This window comes from Sturnus vulgaris, chromosome 16, assembly GCF_052056855.1.
Source record: "Sturnus vulgaris isolate bStuVul1 chromosome 16, bStuVul1.hap1, whole genome shotgun sequence".
NCBI lineage: Eukaryota > Metazoa > Chordata > Aves > Passeriformes > Sturnidae > Sturnus > Sturnus vulgaris.
Window position 1 is genome coordinate 9,880,361 of NC_142258.1, and position 24,633 is coordinate 9,904,993.

The following is a 24,633-nucleotide window of genomic DNA, read 5'->3' on the forward strand; positions in this document are numbered from 1 at the left end:
TTTGCCATACCTGCAGAAGTTACAGCTCAAAATAAATTACAACACCCGTACACATCACAACATTCAAAAATTAGTCAAATGTAGATTTTGTTTCAGTTAACCCAAGTAAATATATTCTTCCCTGTCACTCCCCTAATTCTGTATGACCAAAATAAAAATTTTAGAAGAGATGCAATTTCAGAAACTGACCCTGTACATGGCTCCAGTTCCAAACTTTCACTTTCTTCATTCTTTAATAAGTCTTCTATTTGTTCCCTGGAAGAAACAAATTATTTACTTCCAGATCTACTGTTTCGTTTTTTGGAAGTTTACAGCTCTCTCCAAAAGACAAGAAAATGCTTCATAACAAGAAGAGCAGCATTTTACAAGCAGTGAATTAACAGCAATAGCTTCAATATATGCAAATATCACTATTGTTCACATTTTAGTTTCAACATCAGAGGATATTAAACAGTGGTACTTACACTACTTTCTCAACAAATTTTTTCTGATCTTCAGGAATTGTTACAGGGCACTTTGTGGAATTAGGAGAAATGTATGACAGAGATCCTGCACCATTGGCTTGAGAACGTTTTTCATCATACTGTTCCCTTAGTTGTCTCTCTTCTTCCTGATTTAAATATGGAATTCCTAACAAAAAAAAGTAAAAGCTCAAAATAAGTAGAGACAAATTAGGGATGCATAGAGATTCCAGTGTTACAGCCCTGCAGGCTGAAAGCAAACCCTCCCCTTTCAGTGAGCTGCTGTAGATGTGTCTGTCCAGCCCCCCAGCACAGGCCAGGTTAGAAGGTACCACAGCACTACAGAGCCTGCTCTGCACAGGGCACGAGCCCCAGCACTGCAGAGCCCCAGGGCACGGGCACAGCAGCACTGAGCTCTTCTCTCCCTGCTCTGTGCATCACGAGTCACAGGCTGCAGCAGCCCCAACCACGGTGCACTGGGATCCCTTTCCCAGACGTTGCTACTGATACATGACACAGCTCCACACCTTGTTACCCTCTCTATTCATGCTTTGCCTCCACACAAAAAAATCCAACCAAGCTCTCCTTTTAGTGGGAATTCTGTTCTGCTGAACTATGCAATGAATTCTTAGAAAGGGAGTGACCGTCAGCACAACAGTAGACTGGATAAGAATAATTCAAGAACTTCATTACATGTTAAGACAGTATCATGGATGGCAGCCTTTTTTCTTTTTGCAGAAAACAATGAAAGGTGTAATAAATTTTGCAGACATTGAAAGAAATTGAAAAAAAACCAAAACAACTCACCGTTGCGGAAAACTTTATTAAAATCAAATCCTTGGTTTGCTAAAAAATCTATACTTGAACTCTGCAACAAGAGAAAAAGGCTTTACAATTGGCAAAAGTGGCTGTGGTATAAAAGATCAGTTAAGTTATTTTCACGCTTTTTAAGAAATTATACAAAGTCCAAAGCCAAGAACAGCCAAGTTTGTGACCCTAAAGAAGCCACTGAGAGTCTAGGCTATGCTACTTTTCTTATTGATTTTCAACTTCCATGAGGTACAAGAACAATGAATATGGTAAGGGATAAAGATGAAAGAACAAACTGTGTGGAGAGAGGAAACTGAAGAAAGCAAAACATAGTTCAGGAGAACAAATCTGAGACCAGAAAAATGTTGGCAAGAGCCTAGAAAGCAGTGAAAGTGAGATAAGCAGATGAGAATAAAGGATTAAAAAAAGCAAGGAAACTGGAAGTTCAATGAGAAAGGGGGAAAAAAACAGAATCACCTTGCCAAGTTTGGAATGTTATCTCAAATCCCAGAAACCACACAATGTAATGCATAACAAGATTTAAAAACTGAAGTCAAGGATATTCCCTTAAAGCTCATTTTTGGGATTGCTCTTCACTGATGCTTATTTATTTTATAGGAAAACCCAACCCAGAAACTTAGATTTTTCTACCTTTTAAGCTGAAGTGTGTTTATTTTAACCAAATAAAATTAAATTCTTTTTCTACTAACCTGACAGACAAACTTGACATCTGGTGAATTTCTGTTAAAGGGTTTTGGAAAAATATAGAAGTTAAATGACTTCATTATATACCTGTAGAAAAGATGAGTTACATGTCAATACAGCTTATCAGTATTACTTTAGAAAATCCTCAATTACAGAACAAAAAATAAGAGAATAACATACTTTTCTTCTGTGTCATCATATTTAAAAGTGCAAAGGCCAAACTGAAAGAGCAAAAAATCCATGGAATGCTGGAAAGGAAAGGAAAACTTTGCATGAGAATAAAACATGTACACATTTAAAGATTACCAGGGTGTATCCACACACAATTTCTCTCTATTTCAAAATTAAGTGAAGTGAATCTTCTTAACCAATGTTTGTTTTGCTGGTAATTATAAAGTAAACACACCAGAGTTTTCCCACTAGTTTTCATGCCCATGTAATCATCTTTGTATTGGCCCAAGATGACTTTAGTACACACTTTCATTGCACACAGAGACAAGACTTGAGGGAAGCTCTATCTCTCTTTCCTCCTGCTGGTCACATACACAAGATGCTGCACCAAAAGTAGCTTCATTTTAGTCCACGTAAACACTTTACCTTTTTAAGTTTCTGATACCTTTCTTCTGGAGTGTCAAAGCCATTTGTTAATGCACTAACTGAAGGCCCATCACTGATTCCTGAAAAAGTAGAACATATTTTGCTTTGGGTAAGCTTTTCAAAATTAACTACAGCAAAGAAAAGCAACAATTGGCAATTTAAGAAAAATGTTTTCGCTTAAAGTATGTGTTACAATTATTTCATTTGAGAAAAATACTACTGCAATAAGCCACTCATTTTAATAGTGGTATTCTAGAAGCAAAGCTCTTCTACAAAAGCTCTGTCATACTGGCTCCTATTTAACATGTCACTAACAGGCCAAGACCTACCAGCACCCTAATATAAATGGGCTTCACATCACAATGCAGGATCAAAGCCAAACTAAAAATGGGAAGAGTGTTGCCCAGAGATTCATCGAGTAATTTAGTTACCTTAAGCAATATACAATAACTGCACTTTCACAAACACCACGTGTAACAAAACCTAATCTTGCTCACATTTATATCCTATGGGTGAACTGAATTTTGCATCCCAAAAGCAAAGTACCTACTGAAGCAGCTCTCAGCTGCACGTACCACCGGGGTTTCACAAACACACACGTTCTGAGTGCTGCCTTTCCCTGTCCAAACACTTGCAGGATCGCCCTCACTTATCTCAATCCATTGCTTTCATGGCACATGCAACACCTTCTGGGTTTTTTACCTTGAGCTGCAACAACTATCAGTTGTCATGTTGAAAGATCACTGTGGGAGCACATGCAGCATGAGCATGACATGTATCTTTGACCAAAGCCTTGCTATCGCACATGTAACAAGTGGTTGAATCACTTTGCGGTAGCCTCAGCTTTAGCTTTTTCAAGCCAGCCCCGAGACAAATCACAGGAGCGAACTCGGGCACCGACGTCAAACCACCCCCTCAGATACTGCCAGCAGTTCACAATCACAAAATAGGCGCAGCTGTACCTGAAAACTCTCCATCGATGGCCAAGAAGTCCGACTCTTCAATGGCTTCATACACTTTGTTTAGGTTATCCTTAAAATCTGCGGGTAAAGGGTTAAAACACACTTGAGACTACGAATCACATCGTCCGGCAGCCCGGCGCCTCTCGGGCTGGCAAGGGCGGCCGGGGCCTGCCCGCCACCCCCTCAGCCTCGGGGCCGCGCTCCCCGCTCAGGGCTGCGCCTCATGGGTGAGCGGGGTAACGGGGTCCCCTTCGCCATGAAGGAGAGGCTGAGGCCGGAGCGGCCGCCAGCCCAGGGCAGGGACGCCGGGACACCGGGACAGCTTAGCGCCAGCGGCGCAGATCTCGGGACGCGGGGGCGGGTGATCACTCACTGCTCCTGATCACCTCCATCCCGCGCCCCCGCCCGCCGGAGCTCGGCCCGGCACCGCCCGGCACCGCCCGCCGCCGCCGCCGAGCGCTTCCGGGGCCGCCCCGCGCGCCGCACGTGAGCGCGCACGTGAGCGCGGGCCGCCGCCATTTCCTACCGGGGCGGAGCCCTCAGGGCCCCGCTCCGCCCTGTGCGCCCGCGGTGCCTTCAGCAGCCGGCCCTGAGCCCTGAGGGGCTGCGGGACCCAAGCGGCTGCGGCAGGGCTGCTGGGGGGAACGAAGGCTTACGGCGAAATGTCACGGATGTAGGCCTCGCCCGCAAAGCGAGAAACGAGTAACTAGCACCAGCAAGGAAGAGGGGATGAGACGGTGCCTAGGAGACCCCAGGAGGATGGCGGAGAACTGCTAGCGACGATACCTTAATGATGATAATTGCAGGGGAGCTGGACGTCTTGGATTGTTACAAAAGGAGCGTGTTCCTGTTAGGAGCGGCGCTTTGACAGCTCGCTGTGGAAGAGCAGCGCTCGGCAGGATGGGCCCGCAGCAGCGCTGGGGAACGAAGAGCTGCCCCACAGAGAAGGTGCTGCACTGGGGCACGGGCGGCAGGAGAGTTCAGAGTTTGTGCTGCAGGGCTGGGGTTCACAGGGCTCAAAGCATCTTTTCCAGAATTCCATCAGAATGAAAACAAAGGAAAAGTTCAAATTATGGGGGATAATTTCGGCATGCAGAAAAAGATAAGTAATTATGCAGGATTTAGTGGAGAGAGCTTTAACGATTCTTAAGTGTCGCCTTTAAAGTATAAGCAATTTATTCAATAGACATTCTTAGTAAATCATCTAGTATGATTAAATGGCTCTCAGTAAGATGTTAGTTAAAATGGTAAAGATGTTTTTATTTTGCACTAAATTGGCTGAAGCCTAAATTTTTCATGTTACTCCTCAGTTTTTTAAGAGGCATTTCTGCAGTTTCTAGTTAAAGTGCTCATGGCATTTTAAAGTAGTTGATGGCTGTTTTAGGAGCCTGATATTTTTCCCCAAGTAGCTGACAAATCTGGGAACTGTGCCTCTCTCACCCACACAATAGACTGCAAGTCAAACAGTAAGATACTGTAATAAAGTACTTTAATAGGAATTAAAGAAGAATTTAAATTCTTTCGTGCTAGAGTACTTTAAAAATCTACTGATTGGTTCTCTAGAAAAAAATTGGATAATATGAGAGAGAAAGCAATGAGAGATTATTTTCTTTCTTGAAATAGGCTGGAATAATTGTCATCTGAACTAGACTTGTAGTTCGTGTCAAACTGGAAGAAAGTCTTAAAAGAAAATGTCATTGTGTTGAACAGTTGAATCAAATGTATCTTAGAGGTACTTTAAAAATTCACAGAATCAATTAGGTTGGAAAAAACCTCTGGGATCAGTGAGTCCTACCTGTGACCAGACACCACGATATCACAGGGACTGTCGCACTCAGTGCAATGTCCAGTCCTTGAACGCCTCCAGGGACGGTGACTCCATCGCCTCCAGGGACGGTGACTCCATCACCTCCCTGTGCAGCCCCTTCCAATGCCTGCTCACCCTTTCCTAATGTCCAACCTAAGCCTGCCCTGGTGCAGAGTAAAGCTCTGTCCTGTCACTTGTTCCCTACCTGGCTACAACCTCCTGCCAGGGTGTTGTAGAGAGTGAATCAATATTTTGAAAGAATTTCAGTAAGGGAACAGAGACTGGTGTGAATGTGTGGAGAGTCAGACTCTTATGTGCTAAGAATAGTCTCTGTGCAGGATGCGTTAGCACTGCAAATCAAACTAGCACCTGAAAGTCTCGTTTACTTCTAAGATTACACCTCAAATCTTTATTTTAAAATCAACCTTGAACAGTTCCTGCGAAGGAAGGCTACCTGACTGCGTAGTGTACAGTAAGAAGCGTACGTGAGTTCTCACGAATATGGAAGTGCGTACGTTCCCAGAACCGGGAGTGTAGCAGCGATCAGGTCCGGTGATTTTACACTCCGGGAATCAAAAGGCGAGCGGCTGCGGTGAGGGAGGAGCCCGGTGCCGCCGTGCCCGCGGGGCGGAAGCGGCGGGGCGGGCCCGGCCCCTGCTCGGCCCGGGCTGCAGCCGGGGCGCCGCGGGCCCGAGGCTGCTGCGGGGAATCGGCCCGGCCCGGCCCGGCCCGGCCGTGCTGCCACTGAGGAAACAGCGCGGAGTGCAGGGAGCTGGAGCTGGGCAGAGACAGGAGAGGAGCTCGCAGTCATTCTGCTGCTGGCTCTTACTTGGCAGACTGAGCGGTGAAATCTTTTTCCTGTATTTTCCACAGAAATCCTGTTGCCTCTGCCTTTCAGGAAAACTAGAAGAATGTTTTTGAGTGCAAAATCTTGTTTTTCTTTCTTCTCTTGAAAGTGCTGTTTCAGGTTTGTTTTAGAAAGCCGACTGCTTGTCCTTAGCCAGGGAAATACAGATTTGGAAGTCTGAGGATTTTAATTTCACTATTGGTTTCTGTACTTGCGGTTATTTTGTGATTTTGTTCTTTACCTGCTTGCATGCTTATCTCTTCGTGCTTGATCTGGATGGCAAGTTGGTTAGTTATTAGTAAGCAGAAGCCACATGATGGAGAGTGTAATCATATTTTGGTTTGGCAGTGCCTGAGGAGAAAATTGTCTGGTTCTTTGTATTTCTAACATATGAGTGATGAGTCAGTAATCTGGATCAGTGTTTTTCTTAAGGAACTATATAGTGCTGTCTAAGAGAATGGAGTAGAAACACCAAAAAATAGGTTTATATTTTTTGTAAGCTTGGAACCATTTTAAACTCTTCTTACCTGTGCATTTTCTGTAATACTAACAAAGTAACTACAAGTAAAGTTAATGTGGAGTTTAAAGCTTTGTTGAGAAGGTATGCAATCAATCCCTTATGATTGAAGCATATGACTTGGTGGATCAAACGGTTTTTTTTTAACATTGCCCAGCAATGTCTAGCATTGACCTCTGTTAGTAATGTTTTAGTCCATATGCTTGGAAAGAAGATGGATGAAATAAATTAGATCGTTATGTCATAGTGGTATTTTGTTTTTGTATCCTCTGATGGTAGTTTTTAATGATATTTCCTTTGACTGGTTTATTTTACTAAAACCTTGCTTAAAGCTACTGTCAAAAGTGATGTGAATCATAGTGAGTTATTTTGTTTCACTTTCATGTATTTTGTAACATGGGAGAAGAAAGCATAGGGAGATTGAGCCCACCTGTTTACATCTAGAATCTGGTTTTGATTGTAGCTGAAAAAGTAGATCATGTTTCATTTTGGGGCGGGCTGAGTTACTTAAATTTAAAACCGAGTGACAAAAGCGGTGCAATGATGAATCACATTGCTTACAATTCCAAACTTCTATAACAGCTGTTTTCATGTTGCTTTGCAGCAGTAATGCCTTATCTGGTTTGAAGATCTAAGAGAGCTTTCTGTTTGTGTAAGGCATAAAGGAAAATGGAAGAAGATGAGACTTTAGGAGGGGAAACAGAGAGGGCAAAAGTTGAACCGTGTGCTACTCCTGGCCTGGGTCGGCAGATATCAGTCAGTGAGTTCCTGTGCCACTGCTGCTACGACATTCTGATCAATCCCACCACCCTGAACTGCGGGCACAGCTTCTGTAGGCATTGCTTGGCCCTGTGGTGGGTATCGTCCAAGAAGAATGAATGCCCTGAATGCAGAGAAAAATGGGAAGGATTCCCCAAAGTCAACATCCTCCTCAGGTGAGTGAACTATGTTGTGAATGTCTTTTTTACATAAGTGAAACCACAGAAGTTAGCTATCTGATTTCTTGAGTTTGCTGCAGATATTCTTAGGTAATTGGTAATCTGTCACAAAGAAATTTAAATCCCAAAGACTTCCAGCTTGTGCACTTGTAATGAACTGTTCACGCACATGGAATGAAGGGGCGGGTTGGTTGGTTTTGTTTTGAGGGAGGAGGTTTGTTTGGGGGGGGACCTTTCCCCCCCTTCTGAATTTTTTGAGAGATGGAGAGGCGGGATCCTCAATCTTCTAATATAGCTGGTTGTTTTCTAATAATTCTAAGTTAGATTGATCTTGGATAATTGTGTAGTAATTTCTGTAATAGGAATTATTTATTGGAAGAAATGTGATCACATTGCAGAACATAGCTAAAAACATCTATTTGCTGTCTCGAATTACCCACAAGTTGTTTTGTTAGTAATACTTTATCTGGGTTAATAATATTTAAATAAATAGATGGTAGGATTGATGGTAGGCTTTTATGTTGTCTTTGCTTAGCATTTTTTAATAATTGAGGCTTACCAATGGCACACAGAATTCTAATTTTATATAAGAAGTAACTTGGAAGTTATATGGTATTCTAGATTTAGAAGCTAAGGAAAATGTTTAGCAGTGACTGATATAATTCTAAGTTTACTAAGCTTTAATAACTAATTTTTTCTTGCTTTCAAAGATGATCGTATTTGGAAGGACTGGAAAACAAAATTTAAAAAATTAGTCCTTTTTCTAAATATTAAGCATCAATGGTTATAGTATAATGACGAATATTTTTCTTATTAGAGATGTTATTGAAAAGCTATTTTCTGATGCCATTGAACAAAGAAAAGAAGATATTCAACAAAACAGTGATGTAGCACGCAGCTTAGCAACTTTCCAAAAATATGGGAATGACCAGATGCCTACAGTTTCGAACACAGCAAGAATCAATCCTCGAGGAGGGTTTTTCTCTGGCGTTCTGACAGCTTTAACTTGTGTAGCAGTAAGTTTCATCTGGTTGCTTTTCTGTATTTGCTTCCTTAAGCATGCAATCAAATATTCTTAAATTACATGCACAGTAAAAAGATTGTCAGCACAGAAGAGACTCCAGCTGGGCAGAGTAAGTAAAGTGGCCTTCAGAGCTGTCTATCAGGAGCTACAATTGCAGTGTACAGCAAATGGAAGTTAGTGGGTAAACTTCAAAATACTTTCTTAAAACCTGAATATTCCAGTCTGCATGAAATGAAAGACTCTGTGTCAAGCCTCTTATTGGGTATTTATTTATATCATTCGTGTATTTGCTTTGCAAGTAAAGGATCTTTATTAATCTTTGTTATCTACCTGTAGGTAGTTCTACTTGGCTATCACTGGAGTAGCAGAGAATTTGAAGATGATCTTCTTGTCCACAAGCCTGTTGCTAGGTGGACTGCTGAGGAAGTGATATTCTGGCTGGAGCAGCTGGGCCCATGGGCTTCACATTACAAAGAAAGATTTTTACTGGAGAAAGTAAATGGAAGGTGAGGGCCTGATGGTGAAGGACGACTATTCTGTGATTGGACTGCTGATAGATTCCTTGGGGTGGCTTATTGTGAAATGTCTGTACTGGGTTACATAGATTGTGGGAGTATTCTGTTGATATATCAGAGTAATTTTCAGAAGAAATTTTAACAATTGCTGTTGAAAACTTTTAGTAGTAGATACTCAGCAAGCTACCTGAAAATGTTCTAAGAACTTTTTAAAATGCTGACGACACAGACTGAAATGAGACCGAGAGTAAAATTCTACTGATGTATTATCCACCTCTTCCACCTTTCCTTTCTTGTGGCTATATGCATATGTATTCCACCCAAGAGCCATGCTGAAAGCAGGCAAGAGGAAACTGGAAAAGAAGGAAATCTAAAACCCAGGCTCTGAGATGCAGTTGGTGTAGAACACTTGATATGCAATGTAATGATGATCTTTTGAAGTCCCTGCCAACCCAAAGTATTCTACCATTCTTTAACCCAAAAGGTGCTGCCTTATATCAGTAGCTTGTTGTTTCAGTATGCAGTTGTATATTTGTTAGTCATCTTTTTTTAGTGAATAGGCACTGTTTACCTTTTCAATTCTTCTGCTTTTGTAGACTCCTCCTAACACTGACTGAAGAGGATTTCACCAAAGAGCCTTACAGTATAGAGAACAGTAACCATAGGAGAGCTATTATGGCAGAACTGGAACGTGTGAAAACTTTAGGTGTTAAACCACCACAGAACCTTTGGGAATATAAGGTAGATTTTATATAAAGTGTATCATGTCACGTGTATTAACTATTTTTAAAGTAATACCTTTAAAAGAAGGTTCTCTTAAAGCCAGGAGGAGTGTTAAAGCAGTGGAATTACCTGTGTAAAATCTTCTCAGTTTAATGAACTGTTGTATTTGAAAAACAAGCCTTTGAAAAATGATTGTCAGAATATCTAAGAACTGGCATGTCCCTTTCATTTTATTTTTTCACTGATTGAAACTTGATAATTTGATACCTTTTAGGCCATAAACCCAGGAAAATCACTTTTTCTTCTGTATGCACTGAAGAGTTCTCCAAGACTCAGTATGTTATACCTATACTTGTTTGATTATGCAGAAGCTTTCCTACCTTTCATCCACACAATTTGTCCTATGCAAGAAGACAAGTATGAAGATACTGTCACAAAACTGCTTGTAAGTATTCAAAGCATTGAATATGATACTTGCTTTAGTTGTAAGCATTTTAAGATTAGCAGCATAAAAACACGATGTAATTATTCATCATTTCATCTCTTTACACTGTGACTTTAAAAACAACATTCCTACAAAGGAAGTGGTTCTTTGATTTTATTGTATGCAAAAAAGTGTTGCAACCATTACCTTTAATAGGATTGATTTGGGGCTTTTAAGACTTTGGATTCTTCTGAAGTTCACATGACTACAGAAAGTGATGTTCTAATCTAATGGAAATTACTGCATTACAGTATTATCTACTAACAAGTGTAATAAAGATAAATTACTGCTTTCAGTGTATAAAGCCCCCAGCTTTTCAACAAAAGACTATTGGAAATAAGCCAGTATTAAGTCAGTTTAATAGAAAATTGATTAACAGTCTTTTTTAATCCTAATTTACAGGACCTTAAAGATCCTTCTTGGAGGCAATGGAGAGAATTCACTGTGAAGTATTTATTTTTGCCATACCAGTTGATAGCTGAATTTGCCTGGGATTGGCTAGATGTGCACTACTGGACATCAAGATTTATAATTGTAAATGCCATGTTGCTCTCTGTTCTGGAATTATTCTCCTTTTGGAGGCTCTGGTTAAGAAGAGAATTGAAGTAAGTGTTACTAAGCTTGTGGAAGAGGGTAGGAAGAACATGGCCTTATAAAGAGAAAGTAACAGCCTTACAATTTCACAGCTGCTCACAGAAATGAGTGTCTAACCCAAACTTTGAGATTAATAACATGTGAATCTGCATTCCCACATATGTTACTGCTTGCTCTTGAATACCTTTACTTCTGTGCATGCTTCCAAGGTTTTTAGAGGTTTTGCTTATCAGGTGTAGCAAATGTGGAAACAGTAACAAGCATGTTCTTAACCACTGGGATATACTGAACGTTACCTTGAGAACTGCCTCTAATGGGGCCTGGTATTAACTGTCAGCTGAGAACTAAATACATCAGAATGTAGCCATGATACAGTGTAGTTATTACAGGATGAGTCCTCATAATCATAAATAAATTTAGTTATACTGATACTAGTTCTGATAATTAATCAGAATTTCTGTTTCCTGTTATTACCTCAGTCTTAATTCAAGCATATTAACATTCATACTTGCTGTGATCTTTGGAAATTGTATGGGAGAAATTCTTATTTAGGTGTGTAGTGTGTTTTCCCTTTGCCAGCGATAGAGGGCAGAAGGTGCCCAGAACAGCACAGGGAATATGGCAGAACCTGAAGCAGAACTGGGATGTGGCACTGGAACCTGCTGGCTTCGGGGCCTAAGTGCACTGACTCAGTGCTTTCTCTTTAAATCTGGTGCTACTGGGTTTTAGGAAAGTTCTTCCTGGAGTGCAAAATGGTAATTTTTACAAGTACCCGAGTAAGGGCTAAGTAATTTAAAGCTGTAGCACCTATTAGCTTTTCTTAGAGCTGAGTGAAAACCAACCAGAAAGTTCCTCTAAGCCTTTCCCTTTCCTTTTTCACAGGACTATTCCTCACAGGATGTGGAGACATTTCTGGAAAGTCTCAACCCAGGGACTTTTTGTTGCCATTTTTTGGCCTTTTATTCCTCAATTTGTCTGCAATTGTTTGTTTTACTGGGCCTTGTATTTTAACCCAGTTATAAACATTGATCTTGTGGTTACAGAGATCAGACGTCTGGAGACACAAGTGCAATGATTTGCATTGGAACTCATGAGCTGTTTAGCTTCTAAAAATGGTCATTTTGAATAAACTTTGCTTTTCTTCTTTATCTATGTGGCAGTCAAAATGGTGGATTATATTAATTTAAACAAACAAAAAAGCTTTAAGGTAAGTTACTCTTCAACCAGCTGATTCCAAATAGGAGGATGAAGGAAAAAGGGATTTTCTGTTGGGGAAAAAAAAAAGCACATTCCTGTATAGCCATATAAAACTCATACAGTCATCTCACCTTATTTGTATCAGATAAATTTCTTTATTCTGTCCTGAGCATCCTGTGTATTTTCAAGCCTGCCTTAAAATCAGTGTCTTCTGCACTGCTACAGTGATTTCTTTCTTTTTCTTTTTAAACTTAGAATTTTATACTAGCAATGGGTTCCTCAATTTCAGTTTGCCAAAGGAATGCCCTTCCTGGATAGGCTTGATATTGAAAGAACTTTATTTATTTCAGTCTTCTTTACATGTAGCATTGTGACTGCCCTATACGCAGCCTCACAGTAGAGTTTGTTCCAAAATTCCTATAGTTGAAGGCAAAGACTACTTGAATTTTCTTGTGTCTTGGAAAATGTGGTAATTACCATGGGAATTTTTTTAGTCAGATCTGTTAGGCTTTAGTTTAGGCAATAGCTCCTTTCACTCTCTCTTCTTGAATTCTGTTGCTAATTCTTAAATTCAGGGTTATCTCTTAAAAAGGATTATTTTGGAGAAGTGACCTGACACTGTAATTACTTATGGCAATATAATGTATATTTCTATGTCTGTGAGCAAGTATTGACTGGAAAGTTATTTTGTGTAAGCAGGATTGACATTTGTTCATGTATGTTCCTTTGACTGAATCAAAAGGTAAGATTTTTTCAAGAACTTTGGCCCCTTCATTCTGCATTGGTTTGTTGTTTTGTTTATTTCATTTGTGTCAGTAATGTGAACTAAATTTGGCTATGAATATTTTTAATGATTAAAGATCTCTCTTGAAATCTTCACTGTTCCTATAGAGGTGGGTTATTTTATTTGGGTTTTGATTTTTGGTTTGTTTTTTTTAATATTGAAGTAAATGTCATTAGCTTTGACTTGTGCAAACCTGTTCTTTAGCCCTGCACCTTTGAGTAAGTTGAAGCGGAAAGTTGGTGAAAAATAGACATAAAACACTCCTGGCTCTATAACTGCTAAAATCAGTAGTTACAAAAAAGTGTATGATTCAGCAGCTCAGGGTACTGATTTCTCTTCCCAAAGGGTTAAAAATATCTATGAAGTGACCCTAGCTAAAACCAGCTTTACATCCTGATGAGATATAAACCTCACTTCTGAGCTTCATAAACTCTTGCTGTGCAGATCGAACACTTGTGGGAAAGCCACTTGGTCCCAACAACTCCTGAATTTTTTCATGTTTGTTTTGGTGATGGTTTGCATTTGCATTTTTAAACCTGGCCCTAAAGTTCTAAGGGTGGAATTCTTCCTTGTACTTACAGGTAATTCAGGGTGTACATAGAGTTAGGAGTTTGAGCCGTATCAAATAAGCAGCTGTTTAGAAAACTATTTAGAAATTATTATATTAGGCCTTCTTCAATGCAGGGAGGATTACTCCAGGTGAATGAAATTCAACACATAAATTAGGCTTTGTAATGAGTGTTTAATGTAGATGAGAGGGCTCTTTGTGCTGACACTGTCACTTCATGCACTTTTTCCAGTCAGTTCAAAGTTAATAAATGCTAAGATTTGTTAGTGGAGAAGTTTGATTTGTATCTTATAGCCAGTGGAGGGGGATAAAAAAGTTCACAATGAATGATATTATCAATCTGAAAAATCTGTGTATCTGAATAGAAACAAAACAATTAACACTGTCAGTTACTCCTTAAGCTGATAAACTTAGATTTCTATTTAGTCAGTAAAAGTGCATGGGAGAAGATAAATAAGAGGAAAAATGTTTACTTTGGCCATTTTGGGGTAGAGAGGCTGAGGTGGAATGAAAGAGTAACAAGAAAGGAGAAGATGATTTGTTGTTATTACTGTGGCAAAAAAAAAAGTCATTTTAGAGTTAGATACATGACTCTTGTATATATTTAATACCTACACAAAGGCTGAATCTCACCACACAGAAAGTCTGGCCATAAAAGATATTTTCTATGGTAGGGAGCTTTAGAAAAACATTTGGCTGCTTCACGGTCACATTCACATGCCATTTTTTGACATTCATCTTCTAGTGAGTCTGAAAGAAAACACAGTAAGTCTGATATTAGTCTGAATAAATTAAAAATCACAAATGGAGTACTAAGAATTGCTCCCTCATGTTCCATATTTACCATACAAATGCCTTACATTTCAAGTGCAATAGGAACTGTCCTGAGCTTTGGTAAGACTGGGAACCTGTGGATCAATCAGTAATCACCAATCTTGGCAGATGAAAATACAACACCCAGATAAAGACTTAAATATTCTTTCAGTTTTTTAATAAAGGAACTCTGATAACTGATCCCTCTTTAGCAAGTGGTATGGGACCCTCCCTGCCTTCCCTCTTGCTCTAGTGAAACTTGGCTTTGGGAAGATATTCCATTCACATACCCTTTATGATCTACTATAGGATATAGCATTAAAAATAATACATGGGATATGTACATGGCATGCAAAGGTGTTCCATGTCCAGCCTAAACTGCCCACCTTTTTTTTTTTTTTTTTAAGGCATTCAGTAAGAATATAGGTAAAGTGTGTTTGTGTGATAAAATCCATGTCATGTTTGTTTTATAACTAGTGTTGTAATTTAACAGATTTCTTGGCATGTGTGTTTCTTCTTGGCATGAACGTTTTCTTCTACAGCAACGTATTTTGGGTTCAGTGTGCCAACCCAGAAGTGTGTGTTTTTTTTCTCTCTGTAACTGTCTGTAAACTGAAGAATCCTTGATTACATTTTGTCTGAATGTTTACCATTTAAAAAGCTTAGCCAAATCTCTGCTTGAGATTTGTCCAGGAGCAGAACAAGTGTTCAGTTTTGTGAATGAACTCAAACTCTGCCATGAAATGGAAGTGTTCCTAATGTATGTGTTTATGCTGCAACTAGCTGCCCTAAGAGCTGCTCAGTAGCACAGGTAGCATGAACAACATGATGGGATAAAAAATCAAAACATGTTAACTGAGAACTATTCCTTCTTCTGTTCTCCTGGTATTGCTCCAGACTATCTTCCCCATGCTCCACCAGGAATTTGGTTTCCTGACACCATGCCTGCTGTCTTGGCCAATATTTTGGATATTGTCAGGAGCAGAATCTTTACAGCCAAACAAGGGTGGACTGTAATGTGATTGATTAGTGTGCATCTGATTTTAAAAACAGAACAAGCAAACAAAATCCCAAACAACACACAAACACAAAGCTAATATAAAAACATGACCACCACAAGGAAAAAAAACCCTGTAAATACTGGAGGCTTGTGAGAAGGTACAGTTTCAGTGAGTCTTTGAGTATATTGGAAAGCATTTGCTAAAACTTAGGGAGTTATGAACAAATAATGTAAAAGAAAAGCTGCTTTTTCTTGATAAGCATTTTTTGGTTTTTTTTTCTTTGTGATCTCTTTGTCCTTCCCTTACCTCAGCATGGCAAGTATATTTTTGGAACAATCAAACAATCAAGATTTATCAGGATGTGGTCAGCAAGCTGTTGCAATTTGTACATTTGTGTTACGTAAATATTTTCAAATTAATATTTGTTAAATTAACTTCCAGAAATAAACATACTCATCAAATATTTTATTACCTCATAGTTTGAAACTGTACACTGTAATGATGAATTCATTCATAAATTGAAGCCATCAGTGCCACTGATCAGAGATAAATACACCAAAAACATGTCCATTATAAACTTAGAGATAGTGGGAAATATTTCCCACTAAGTATGGAAAAGATCCTTTTTAAACGGTTAAATTTTATTGTCTCCTGTTTGTAGTTGCTCTCCAGCTGGAGACTTACAGGGAGTAGCATAAACTGGATTCCTCAGCAAATGTAGATGCTGAGTAAAAGGAGGATGGTTGTGGTTGTGTTTTCTGAACAGGTAATAGGTGTGTCTAGATAAGTTTTGTTTGCTTATATCAGTCAGTAGGGGAGGATTAAGAAGAAGAAACTGCATTCAGTTGATTGGTTTAGCTGTGCTTTCTGGAGGCACAGTGTATCCTGGCAAAAAATTCACAAAAGGAAGGATGGTAAACTAAGAGTTTTACAGTTAATTAAGAAAATACCTTTCTAGTGAGATAATTAGTAGAAGCAAGAAACAACCAAACAAACCAAGCAAAATAAATAACCCAACACCAAAACACTCCCAAGTGTTCACTCACCACACACAGCAGAATTGTCTTTGCATTCCCAGTGGTAACTCTCAGTCTTTGGCTGACAACCTGCTTGTTCTGCTCTCCCATAGCAGCAGTCGTGGTGAAAGCAGCACCTGAAAGGAACAGAAATGGTCATTTATGGTCACACAGTCTGGGTGGGGTTTATCAGTGGATTATTACAGCTGGGAAATAATAAAACAGTCAACATCAGTGAGTGTACAAACTGATGAGAAATTACCTGCTCAGGAAGCAAACCAGGTTTGGTTTCATAGATCACCTGCAAAAAATCACTACTTTTACATGTAATAAGTGATGAGAAAAACGTCTGACATACATTGAGCTAATTGAACCTTCAGAGCATTCTCAGTTACATGTGAGTATGCTTTTCTCCTAGTGCCTTCCACAAAATGAACTGTTAGCTCATCATCATCAGAAAATTCGGAAAGTTTCTCAATTATTGTTTCAAAATGTTCTTATCATAATTGGCACAAAGAATTTACAGGCTTTCTATGACATTGTGAAACTGAACAGTATAAGTAAGAATTAATGACATTTTAATGCGTAAAAAAAGGCATTAAAATATGCTGATGTAGTGTCCCTGGTGTGGAGTCATTGCAAGCCCAGAAAAGCAAGTAGAGGAGTTAACATGGACCTGAAATCAGGCAGCTTGTAAGTTTTTGCTGTAAACTAATTACATCCTTTCTTTTTGACTTGCTGGAAGAACTGGGTGTATCCACAAAGCATTCATTCATTCATTCAAATTTCTCCTGGTAGCCTAAACCCGTCAGATTACAGTCAGTAAATAGTGTTTTAGGTTGCCTGAGGAATTTGTGTCTGCAATAGGAAAAGTTAATACTGTGAGCTTTCACTTTGCAATTACTGTTTTTCCTGTGCTTTTTAAATAATTACTTGGTCATTCCCCACAAATCGCTGTGTAAAGGTCCTGTGGTACATAACAGTTGAACAATACAGCTCAGTAACACCATTTCATGCATAGAAATTTTTAAAAAACCCAAACCACACAACAGAACAAACTCAGAACAAAAGGCAGACAATTATCTTCTTGCCAGTTAATGTTCAATTATAAATTACATTGATGATAGTCTATCTGCTGGATTTAGAACTAAATGGAAAGGTTTGGTTTTTAGAATAATTTTGCAGTAGGTTGAATTTTGCATAATACTTATGTATTATTTTGAATACTAATAACATGGAAGATAGTAAAATCAAAATATTTTTTATTGCCTTTGTTTTTTAATTTTTACTTTAGATAGCTTCAGTGTTTGAACTTTAAAGCTTCTCCAACAAGACTTTAGTTATTTAGCTCTATGCTGAACAGCAACAGCAGAGAAACTCAGTTTTACTGTGAATCCTGTACTAATGCAATGAAAATTTCAATCAAAGGCAAGAAGTGTAGATCTACAGAAACACAATTTGAACTCCTCAGAGTTTCCTAGCAATCTCAGCTGTGTTTAAACTCAGTTCCCTCTCTCAAATAGGCCTACTTTGTATTTTAGTCCTTTTATTTGTCATCTGCATTCAGCACTTAATTGGTCAGATAAATAGTTACTCTCACCAGTCCACTCTGTCCTTGGGCCATCCTTTTCCTCCCAGGCCACAGTAGCATCCATAGCGTAGGTAGGCAAAAGGGGAGCGCCCTGTGGTGCATCTGATGGCTCCGGCTAATTCCAGAATTCCTCTCCGATTTCTCAAATGGGCTTCCCCAAAAGTGCCTTTATAAACTGTGGAACAAAAACTGTTATTGAATCCAACATGCAAATATAAAATGGGATTGTTTGGGTTTTTTAAAGCATTGATAATAAATGGCAGTACTTGAAGACAGTCCAGTTTTATTTTTGACACTTTAGGGCCACACGGCTTGACCCAGTCCCTTTGTTCCCAGTCCATGGTGAGCTGAGAACAGCTGCAGTGTTTCAGTGCACAGTGGCAGACCAGTCATTTCCAGTCTTCCAGCTCATGAGGGCCAGCATGCATTCTGTGGCCCAGGCCCACCCAGTTGCTAAGATTAGCTGCCCCAGGGTTGTAGTGTTTTCTCTTTAACATAACGTGCAATTTTGCCCATGTTATTTTGTAGAATGTAGTGCTTTACATGGAACAAATAGGTCCTTTATGACAGGGTTTTGGTTTTCCTCATTTTTAGACAAAGAAGCCAAATAACTGATGGGGATCATGTGGTGGATGTAAAGCAGGGAAATGGGTGGGTGCTTGAAGTGTTTTCCAGGCAAATTAGAAAGGTGGGGTTTGGTTATTTTCCTGTTTACTTCTCTTTGGCAGTTTTGTTGTTTAGTTGATTCTCACTATTATTTCTCCAGAACAAAACTTACTTTAGGAACTATATTTTAACCATCCCATATCTGTACTAAAGCAAGAGGTCCTAAGCAGCAGAAAACTGTTGAGACTCTGGGTGACATTTTTAGGGATTCATGCATCCTGAGAGGTTGAACTAACACACTGAAGACCCCAATGGTAATGGGCAGCCTCTCCTTGCAGTGCAGGCTTCAAGCTATTCACAGCAAATTTTAAGAAGCTGAATGACTACAAAACAAATTAGTTTTAGAAGGCTTCTGATTAGAGTTTCTTATTAATTAAACTAATTACTTATTTTGGTATGAGGAGAACAGTTTACGAACCTAAACTCCAGTACTGGTTACAGATTCCAAAAGACATTAAGATTTAATAACTGATAATACCTGTGATGGAGACAGACAGCAGAAAAAAAAATAGACTTCATCAATGAAGGCTTTGATAGCTACTTTCCTACAAAATAGCTATATGATTATGCAGTTTTAATATGATCTGCATAATCACATAATCTATTATAATAGCATAATAGAGTAATCTTTTTTAACAGATTATATAACAATAGATTATATGATTAACTATAATCAGTTAATGGAAAATCTGACAGAAAAAATACCGGTCCCAGCAGAGTTGAGTAACTTGAAATGTGTGGGATGCTGGTGACCTCTGGGATTTAAACACCTTATGAAATCACTTCAGTAAGAAATTCAATTGGTTTGTGTGTGAGAATGGTAAAAAAACACTTCAGGAGGAATCCTGAGACAGCATTTAGTACTTTCCTGACCATTCCCACATCTTGTCCCTCCTGCTTTTTGGCCATGTGATCTAGGGGCAGAAGCGTTGAAACAAGGGCGTTTAAACTTGCACATGCAGCTTTGGCCATTGATTAAAAGCAATCATATCCTGAGGAATTAAGAAAAGCTTCCTTGCTATGTAGTCGATTGCAGTTTCATTTCAAAACTGCTGAGTTGGCACTAAACTTCCTTGCTAAGATACTGAACAGTATCTGTTGTCCATGGCTCCTGTTCCAGAACATTTCCTGAACCTTTTGTGTGAAATTTTGGTTCTGGGTAGCAGGAGCATCCATTTGGTTATTAACAGATTAGTTTTATGATAGCATTGAAAGTGTTTTCATGTCATTGTCAGTACATTGTTCAGTAAATTCTGAGCTGAAAACCCTGCAATAAGGCTCCAGCATTACAAGTGACAACTGGTTATGCTCTTCAGTGTTTAGTAATGGTTACTCATGTAAACAGCCAGTCATTACTGGCTGGAACCAATGGCAAAGCTGGGTTTGCTCTGCATGACCTTGAAGATTCTGAAAAAAGTGAAAAATTTTCACATTGTGTCTCAGTTCCTGGCAGCTAGGGAAGGGTGGTGTAGGAGAGATACAAGTCAGGAATAAGAAAATAAGAATTTCCAAGTCATATTCCTGGTTTCATCAGAGAATTGTTTGCTAACTTGGAACAATTCCCAGTCCCTTGATTTAAATCCATGACAAGTAGAAGTGAAGAACTGCCTGGTACCTCAAGAGCTCAAGTATAAAATGCCATGTATCTTAAAGAAAAGGACATAAACTTTTTGTCCTTTTAATATATTTGTGTTACAGCATCTGGACATCTAATTGTAAACCAGCATGGCATAGATACTCTGAATATGATACTGTCACAACAGCTTTATGAGCTGAGTTAATAAAAGCAATTAAATACCATTAGAGAATGCACAGAACTATAGAAACAATCAGAGTTTCAAGATGATGATGATGATAGCATTGGTGATTTTGCCATGTAACAAAATCTTTAAAGTGTTTTATCAGAAACGTTGTGGAATACAGTTAGAGAGTGAATTGACATTCTGTGTATTTCCAAATATTTTATAATTAAGTTCTTTAAATCTGTGTGGTTTTGTTTGTTTTTATGAAGACTTTGTGAATGGGAGGTTTGATTATGCATTCCTGAAAGAGCAGTGTTGTCCCTTGATATCTAGTCTGTTTTTTGGATTTTGTCATGCAGATTGTGTGCAGCTGTGTCAAACACAACCTTGTAAGTGGAGAAAAAGGGAGTGAAGCAGATTGGATTTCTTTTAATTTCATTGCTTTATAAGGTATTTTAAAAATCTCTTCCCTTAAATTTCCATATGCAAAGAGGGAAAAAAAGTTAGAAACACATTAATTTTTTTGTGAAAGATCATATTACCTATAATGTTTTACTCTTTTCAATTGGCTCAATGCAAAGATAATGATTATTTTTCCAGATACATACTCACATTTTTATTAAGATGTACAGCTTTTCATAATTATGATACCTAACTACATTATTAGCATCCAATACAATGTATGCTGTTTTGTGGGTTTAAAAAGAATTTTTAAGCCATTCTTTCAAAGACTGAGGGTACAGAAACATTTTTTGATGTTAAATACGTGTAAAATTTCCTTTAGGTATTACTCTATGCAGTCATAGTGCTCCAGTAGTTCAAAACTTGAAACCTGGGAATAAGCAGACTTTCTGATGCATTTCCAAGATCTTGCAAAAAAGAACTGTGTGCCTTATAGAAACCTTAGTTTCTACTTAGATTTTTAACTCTTGTTTCATAAGCCAGCAGGGGTGGCCTTTTCCACCTCATTTTATTGCTCGGACAACTTACATGCTATCTCCACAAACTCTGGTCACATGTACATTTTTTTGAAAGGCTAAATTTGCCTGTTTTGATACTTTGGACCAATTAGGAAACAGGTAGATTGCATTTCCCATGCTCCTCACTGCCCACGGAGTGGGTGACTGAGGTGCCTGACTCAGAGCTATCGGAGCGCAGCCAGGCTCTCTGTAATGAGGCTCCAAGCTGGCAGAAGCAGTGATTTCATTGCTTTCCTTAATGTTCTTGCTGAGGTTTGTGCCATGCAAAGGATGATGTCTGGAGGATGATCAAAATGCAGAAGGAATCATAGGGACTATGTGAGGTCAGGAAGTAGAATTGGGGCAGGGAGCTTCGTGGGGCCCTAAGTTGGCCCCATTATGCAAGCACCTTACCTTATGGGCTTTAATCACACGACTGCCTTCCCCCAGACCCTGCTCCACTCTGTTCCCAGAATCTGTTCTAGGAATGAATTGAGGCTCTTTTCTTTAGGATCCTGCTATTTGCAATATTTGATGTGGTGAATTTGCAAGCTGGGTAGGAATGTATAAAAAAAGTTCAAGGGAATCTTTTAGTAAAGGCAGCGGATTACTATTCTGGAAGATAGGATTTTATCCTTACAGCTGTCACAAAGGTTCAGCATGAGGTTAATTTAATCACTAAAACAATGCCTATTTACAAATAGTAAGCTCCCAGCCTGCTAAATATCCTGGGGTTGGAGTACTAAGGTACCACAGCACTCAGTGAGAACCAACTGCTTTTGAGCAGTTGAAGTTCCACATAATTTTATGTAGTTGTACGTAAAATTGGGTTCTAGCATATCACCATGGCGACCTAAAATTAGAGAATGCTTTTTTGTGTCAGTCCATGTACCTATCTGAAAAAGAGGGACCATAATACAGTTTCAGAAAAATTAGTACAATCAGATACTATACTGATGAATACCTCACAAAACTTATGAGGAAATGGACTGAGAATTGTTACAACCAGTCTTTAACATTGATTAATAAATAGGATGTAGGACACAAAAAAAGAAAATTAAATATTTGCAAAGTGAGTAATTGGCTGTGTGAAGGTGTGAGGCAGGGGTCCTTTAATTACATTCTCACATCATAACTCATTCATGGAGACGGATTCATTTTTCAGAATAACCCAGTTAGGGTTTTGTAGGCAATCTCAGTTCTAGAAATTCCTGCTCCTGAACTACTTAGTAACTCAAGTTCTCTGCGACAGCTCACTCCAATACTCAAAGAGTGGGGGTAAAGCTACTGGCTTTATAGAAAGATTGTTATTGCACGTGCAAGCTGCAAACTGATTTGAAACGCGGAACTTCGTTAGCAGAGTTGTACATTAGTGCTGAACTTTACAGGAGTAATGTGCGCCTCTCCAGCCCCGCTCCCGTGCGCAGCTGTGCTCTCAGCTCCGGCCGGCAGCGGCACATCGGGGCTTCCCCTGGGCGAGTCCCACCCAGCTGTGCCCGAGCGCTGGCCACCTGTCACAGGGACTGCTCTCCGGTGTGGGAAGACAGGCGCTTCCCGTGAGTGTTTCTCCTAACACTCCTTTCTCTACCCCTCTTCCCACCTGCCCCCCGAGGCTGCCAAGCCCCATCCGGCCGGGTCCGGGCAAGGGAGCGCATCCAGCAGAGCCCGCAGAGGCGCCGCTGGACGGGGCCGCTTCCCTGCCGGGAAGGACGGTGTGGATGCCGAGCCCCGGCCGGGGCCGTGCTCTACTCACCGGCCGCCGGCAGCAGCAGCAGCAGGAGCGGGGACAGCGGCGCCATGGGCAGCGGCGGGCGGGGGTGCGGGTCCCGGCAGTGCCTCTGCGCTCAGCAGCGGAGTGTGTAGGTGTGAGCCGCGGCGGCGGCGTGCCGGCTATAAAAGGCTGCTTTCTGCCCCGAGCCGGGTCCCCCGGAGCCGGAGCCCAAGTCCAAGCTGTGCTGTCCATCTGGCCAGAAGGGAGGAGCTGCCGCTGGAAGAGCCGGCGAGAGCTGGGACCTGTCACTCGGGCAGCGGAGCGCGGTGCACGCACAGGGGGTCACACCCCGCAGGTCTGGGATGGGGGCCGCCTCTCCTCTCCTCCACACCTTCCTCCTCTGGCAGCTGTATTTTCTTTTTGAATTACAGCAGTTCCTAGGTAATTCAATCTAGATCTGAAGAGGAAAGCAGGAACCGTGTTGTAAGTTAGTCTAGTGGTTAATTATAACCAGAGCTGAAGGCATGCTCTATCTGGAGTCTACATCAGCCAGATTTCATCTACTGATTGTTCCTTTCCTTGAATGACTAAAGGACAACCAACTCCCAAACCAGTTACAGATATTTGTAGCTTGATAAAAACTTTTTAATTGTACCTCAAACAAAATAGACTCTGTTTTTTGTACATTGTATTTTATTTGCAGATTTTTCCATTCCCTTTCCAACTCTTGCATTATTTTGTGAAACATACAACCAGGTGGCTTATTACGACCAATTTCATTGCTTCTCTCAACACACAGACAACACTACTTGCTTTTATGTGATTTTTTATGTGCTCATACTTTCCGAGTATTTCTTCAGACCTTCTATTAATGCACTGAAACCAGTGCATTTCCTCTTAGTTGTTCAAGCAATCAGGAGCCCTGAAATTTAGAGTAATGATTTTGTGTGCATGTGTTTTGTCTTGTGGTGTTCATACTTCTTTTTTTTTTGGCATTATTATATTCCAGGATATTACCCCCTTAGGATCCCGTTGAGGCCTACACTGCTAGAATAGGGAAAGACGAATAAAACTAGTTTTATTTATGGAACTTATCAAGAACTTTTTCTTGGTTATGTCATCTATGGCATTACTGGAGAGCAGCTGGCAGTTTGGTGGGGGGGTTTTGTGAATGTTTTTTTCATCAAAGAAAATAATTTTTTCATGCACATACTGAGTAATAATTATATTTTTGCATTAAAATGCTCTGATTTCTGTGTTATAACATTCCTCTTTATTCAGGAGAGGTAGAAAATCGTATGTGATTTGATTCCAAGGACAAAAAGCATGCACAGACAGATCAGATGTGTTTTTATTATGCTCTCATTAATCCAAGCTCTCTGAAGTGTTTGTGTTGGCACTGAAGTGAGGGTAGCGTGGGATAAATGTGGAACATCAGAGGCAGGATATTGATTTGCCATTGTACACCTGGTAGGCCTTTGTGCAACTGCGTGCAGAGCACCAGGAGAGGTGTGGCAGCTCAGCCAGGACTGCATGGCACCTGGCAAGGCAGAGGGTGCCGGTGTGAACTCCACACAGCAGAAATAAGCAGGGTTCCACCC

At 40.0% G+C, this 24,633-nt stretch overlaps 3 protein-coding genes across 6 annotated transcripts in view; 1 reads left to right on the top strand and 2 right to left on the bottom strand.

Moving 5' to 3' along the window:
- PARN (poly(A)-specific ribonuclease) overlaps positions 1-4,013 on the bottom strand; it is a 46,094-nt gene extending 42,081 nt beyond the window's left edge. Inside the window, exons 1-8 of one of the 2 annotated variants that reach the window (XM_014894943.2) lie at positions 3,909-4,013; positions 3,536-3,613; positions 2,574-2,653; positions 2,157-2,224; positions 1,982-2,063; positions 1,269-1,329; positions 465-630; positions 190-255 (exon numbers count right to left, since the gene is read on the bottom strand). In XM_014894943.2, coding sequence (XP_014750429.1) covers positions 190-255; positions 465-630; positions 1,269-1,329; positions 1,982-2,063; positions 2,157-2,224; positions 2,574-2,653; positions 3,536-3,613; positions 3,909-3,927 — 620 coding nt within the window. In that variant the 5' untranslated portion in view covers positions 3,928-4,013. The remainder of the gene's footprint in view (positions 1-189; positions 256-464; positions 631-1,268; positions 1,330-1,981; positions 2,064-2,156; positions 2,225-2,573; positions 2,654-3,535; positions 3,614-3,908) is intronic. The other variant, XM_088174439.1, reaches the window with a different exon arrangement.
- A 36-nt stretch (positions 4,014-4,049) lies between these two features.
- Positions 4,050-13,060, top strand: BFAR (bifunctional apoptosis regulator). Of its 3 annotated transcripts, none has more exons than XM_014894922.2 (8): positions 4,050-4,483; positions 7,311-7,641; positions 8,462-8,660; positions 9,005-9,174; positions 9,780-9,924; positions 10,181-10,351; positions 10,793-10,995; positions 11,867-13,060. In XM_014894922.2, exons 2-8 carry the CDS (start codon positions 7,376-7,378, stop codon positions 12,057-12,059), a joined length of 1,347 nt encoding a protein of 448 aa, XP_014750408.1. In that variant the 5' UTR covers positions 4,050-4,483; positions 7,311-7,375; the 3' UTR covers positions 12,060-13,060. The 3 variants fall into 3 exon arrangements, with proteins under 3 accessions (XP_014750408.1, XP_088030567.1, XP_088030566.1); XM_088174441.1 differs by having other exon boundaries at positions 4,053-4,483; positions 7,314-7,641; XM_088174440.1 differs by lacking the exon at positions 4,050-4,483 and adding an exon at positions 5,986-6,309.
- A 627-nt stretch (positions 13,061-13,687) lies between these two features.
- Positions 13,688-23,186, bottom strand: PLA2G10 (phospholipase A2 group X). Its single transcript, XM_014890281.2, has 4 exons — positions 23,075-23,186; positions 17,964-18,129; positions 16,394-16,500; positions 13,688-14,283 (listed from the first exon to the last, which is right to left on the bottom strand). The coding sequence occupies exons 1-4, from the start codon at positions 23,118-23,120 to the stop codon at positions 14,138-14,140; spliced, it is 465 nt and encodes a 154-aa protein (XP_014745767.1). The 5' UTR covers positions 23,121-23,186; the 3' UTR covers positions 13,688-14,137.
- Positions 23,187-24,633: the final 1,447 nt, after the last annotated feature.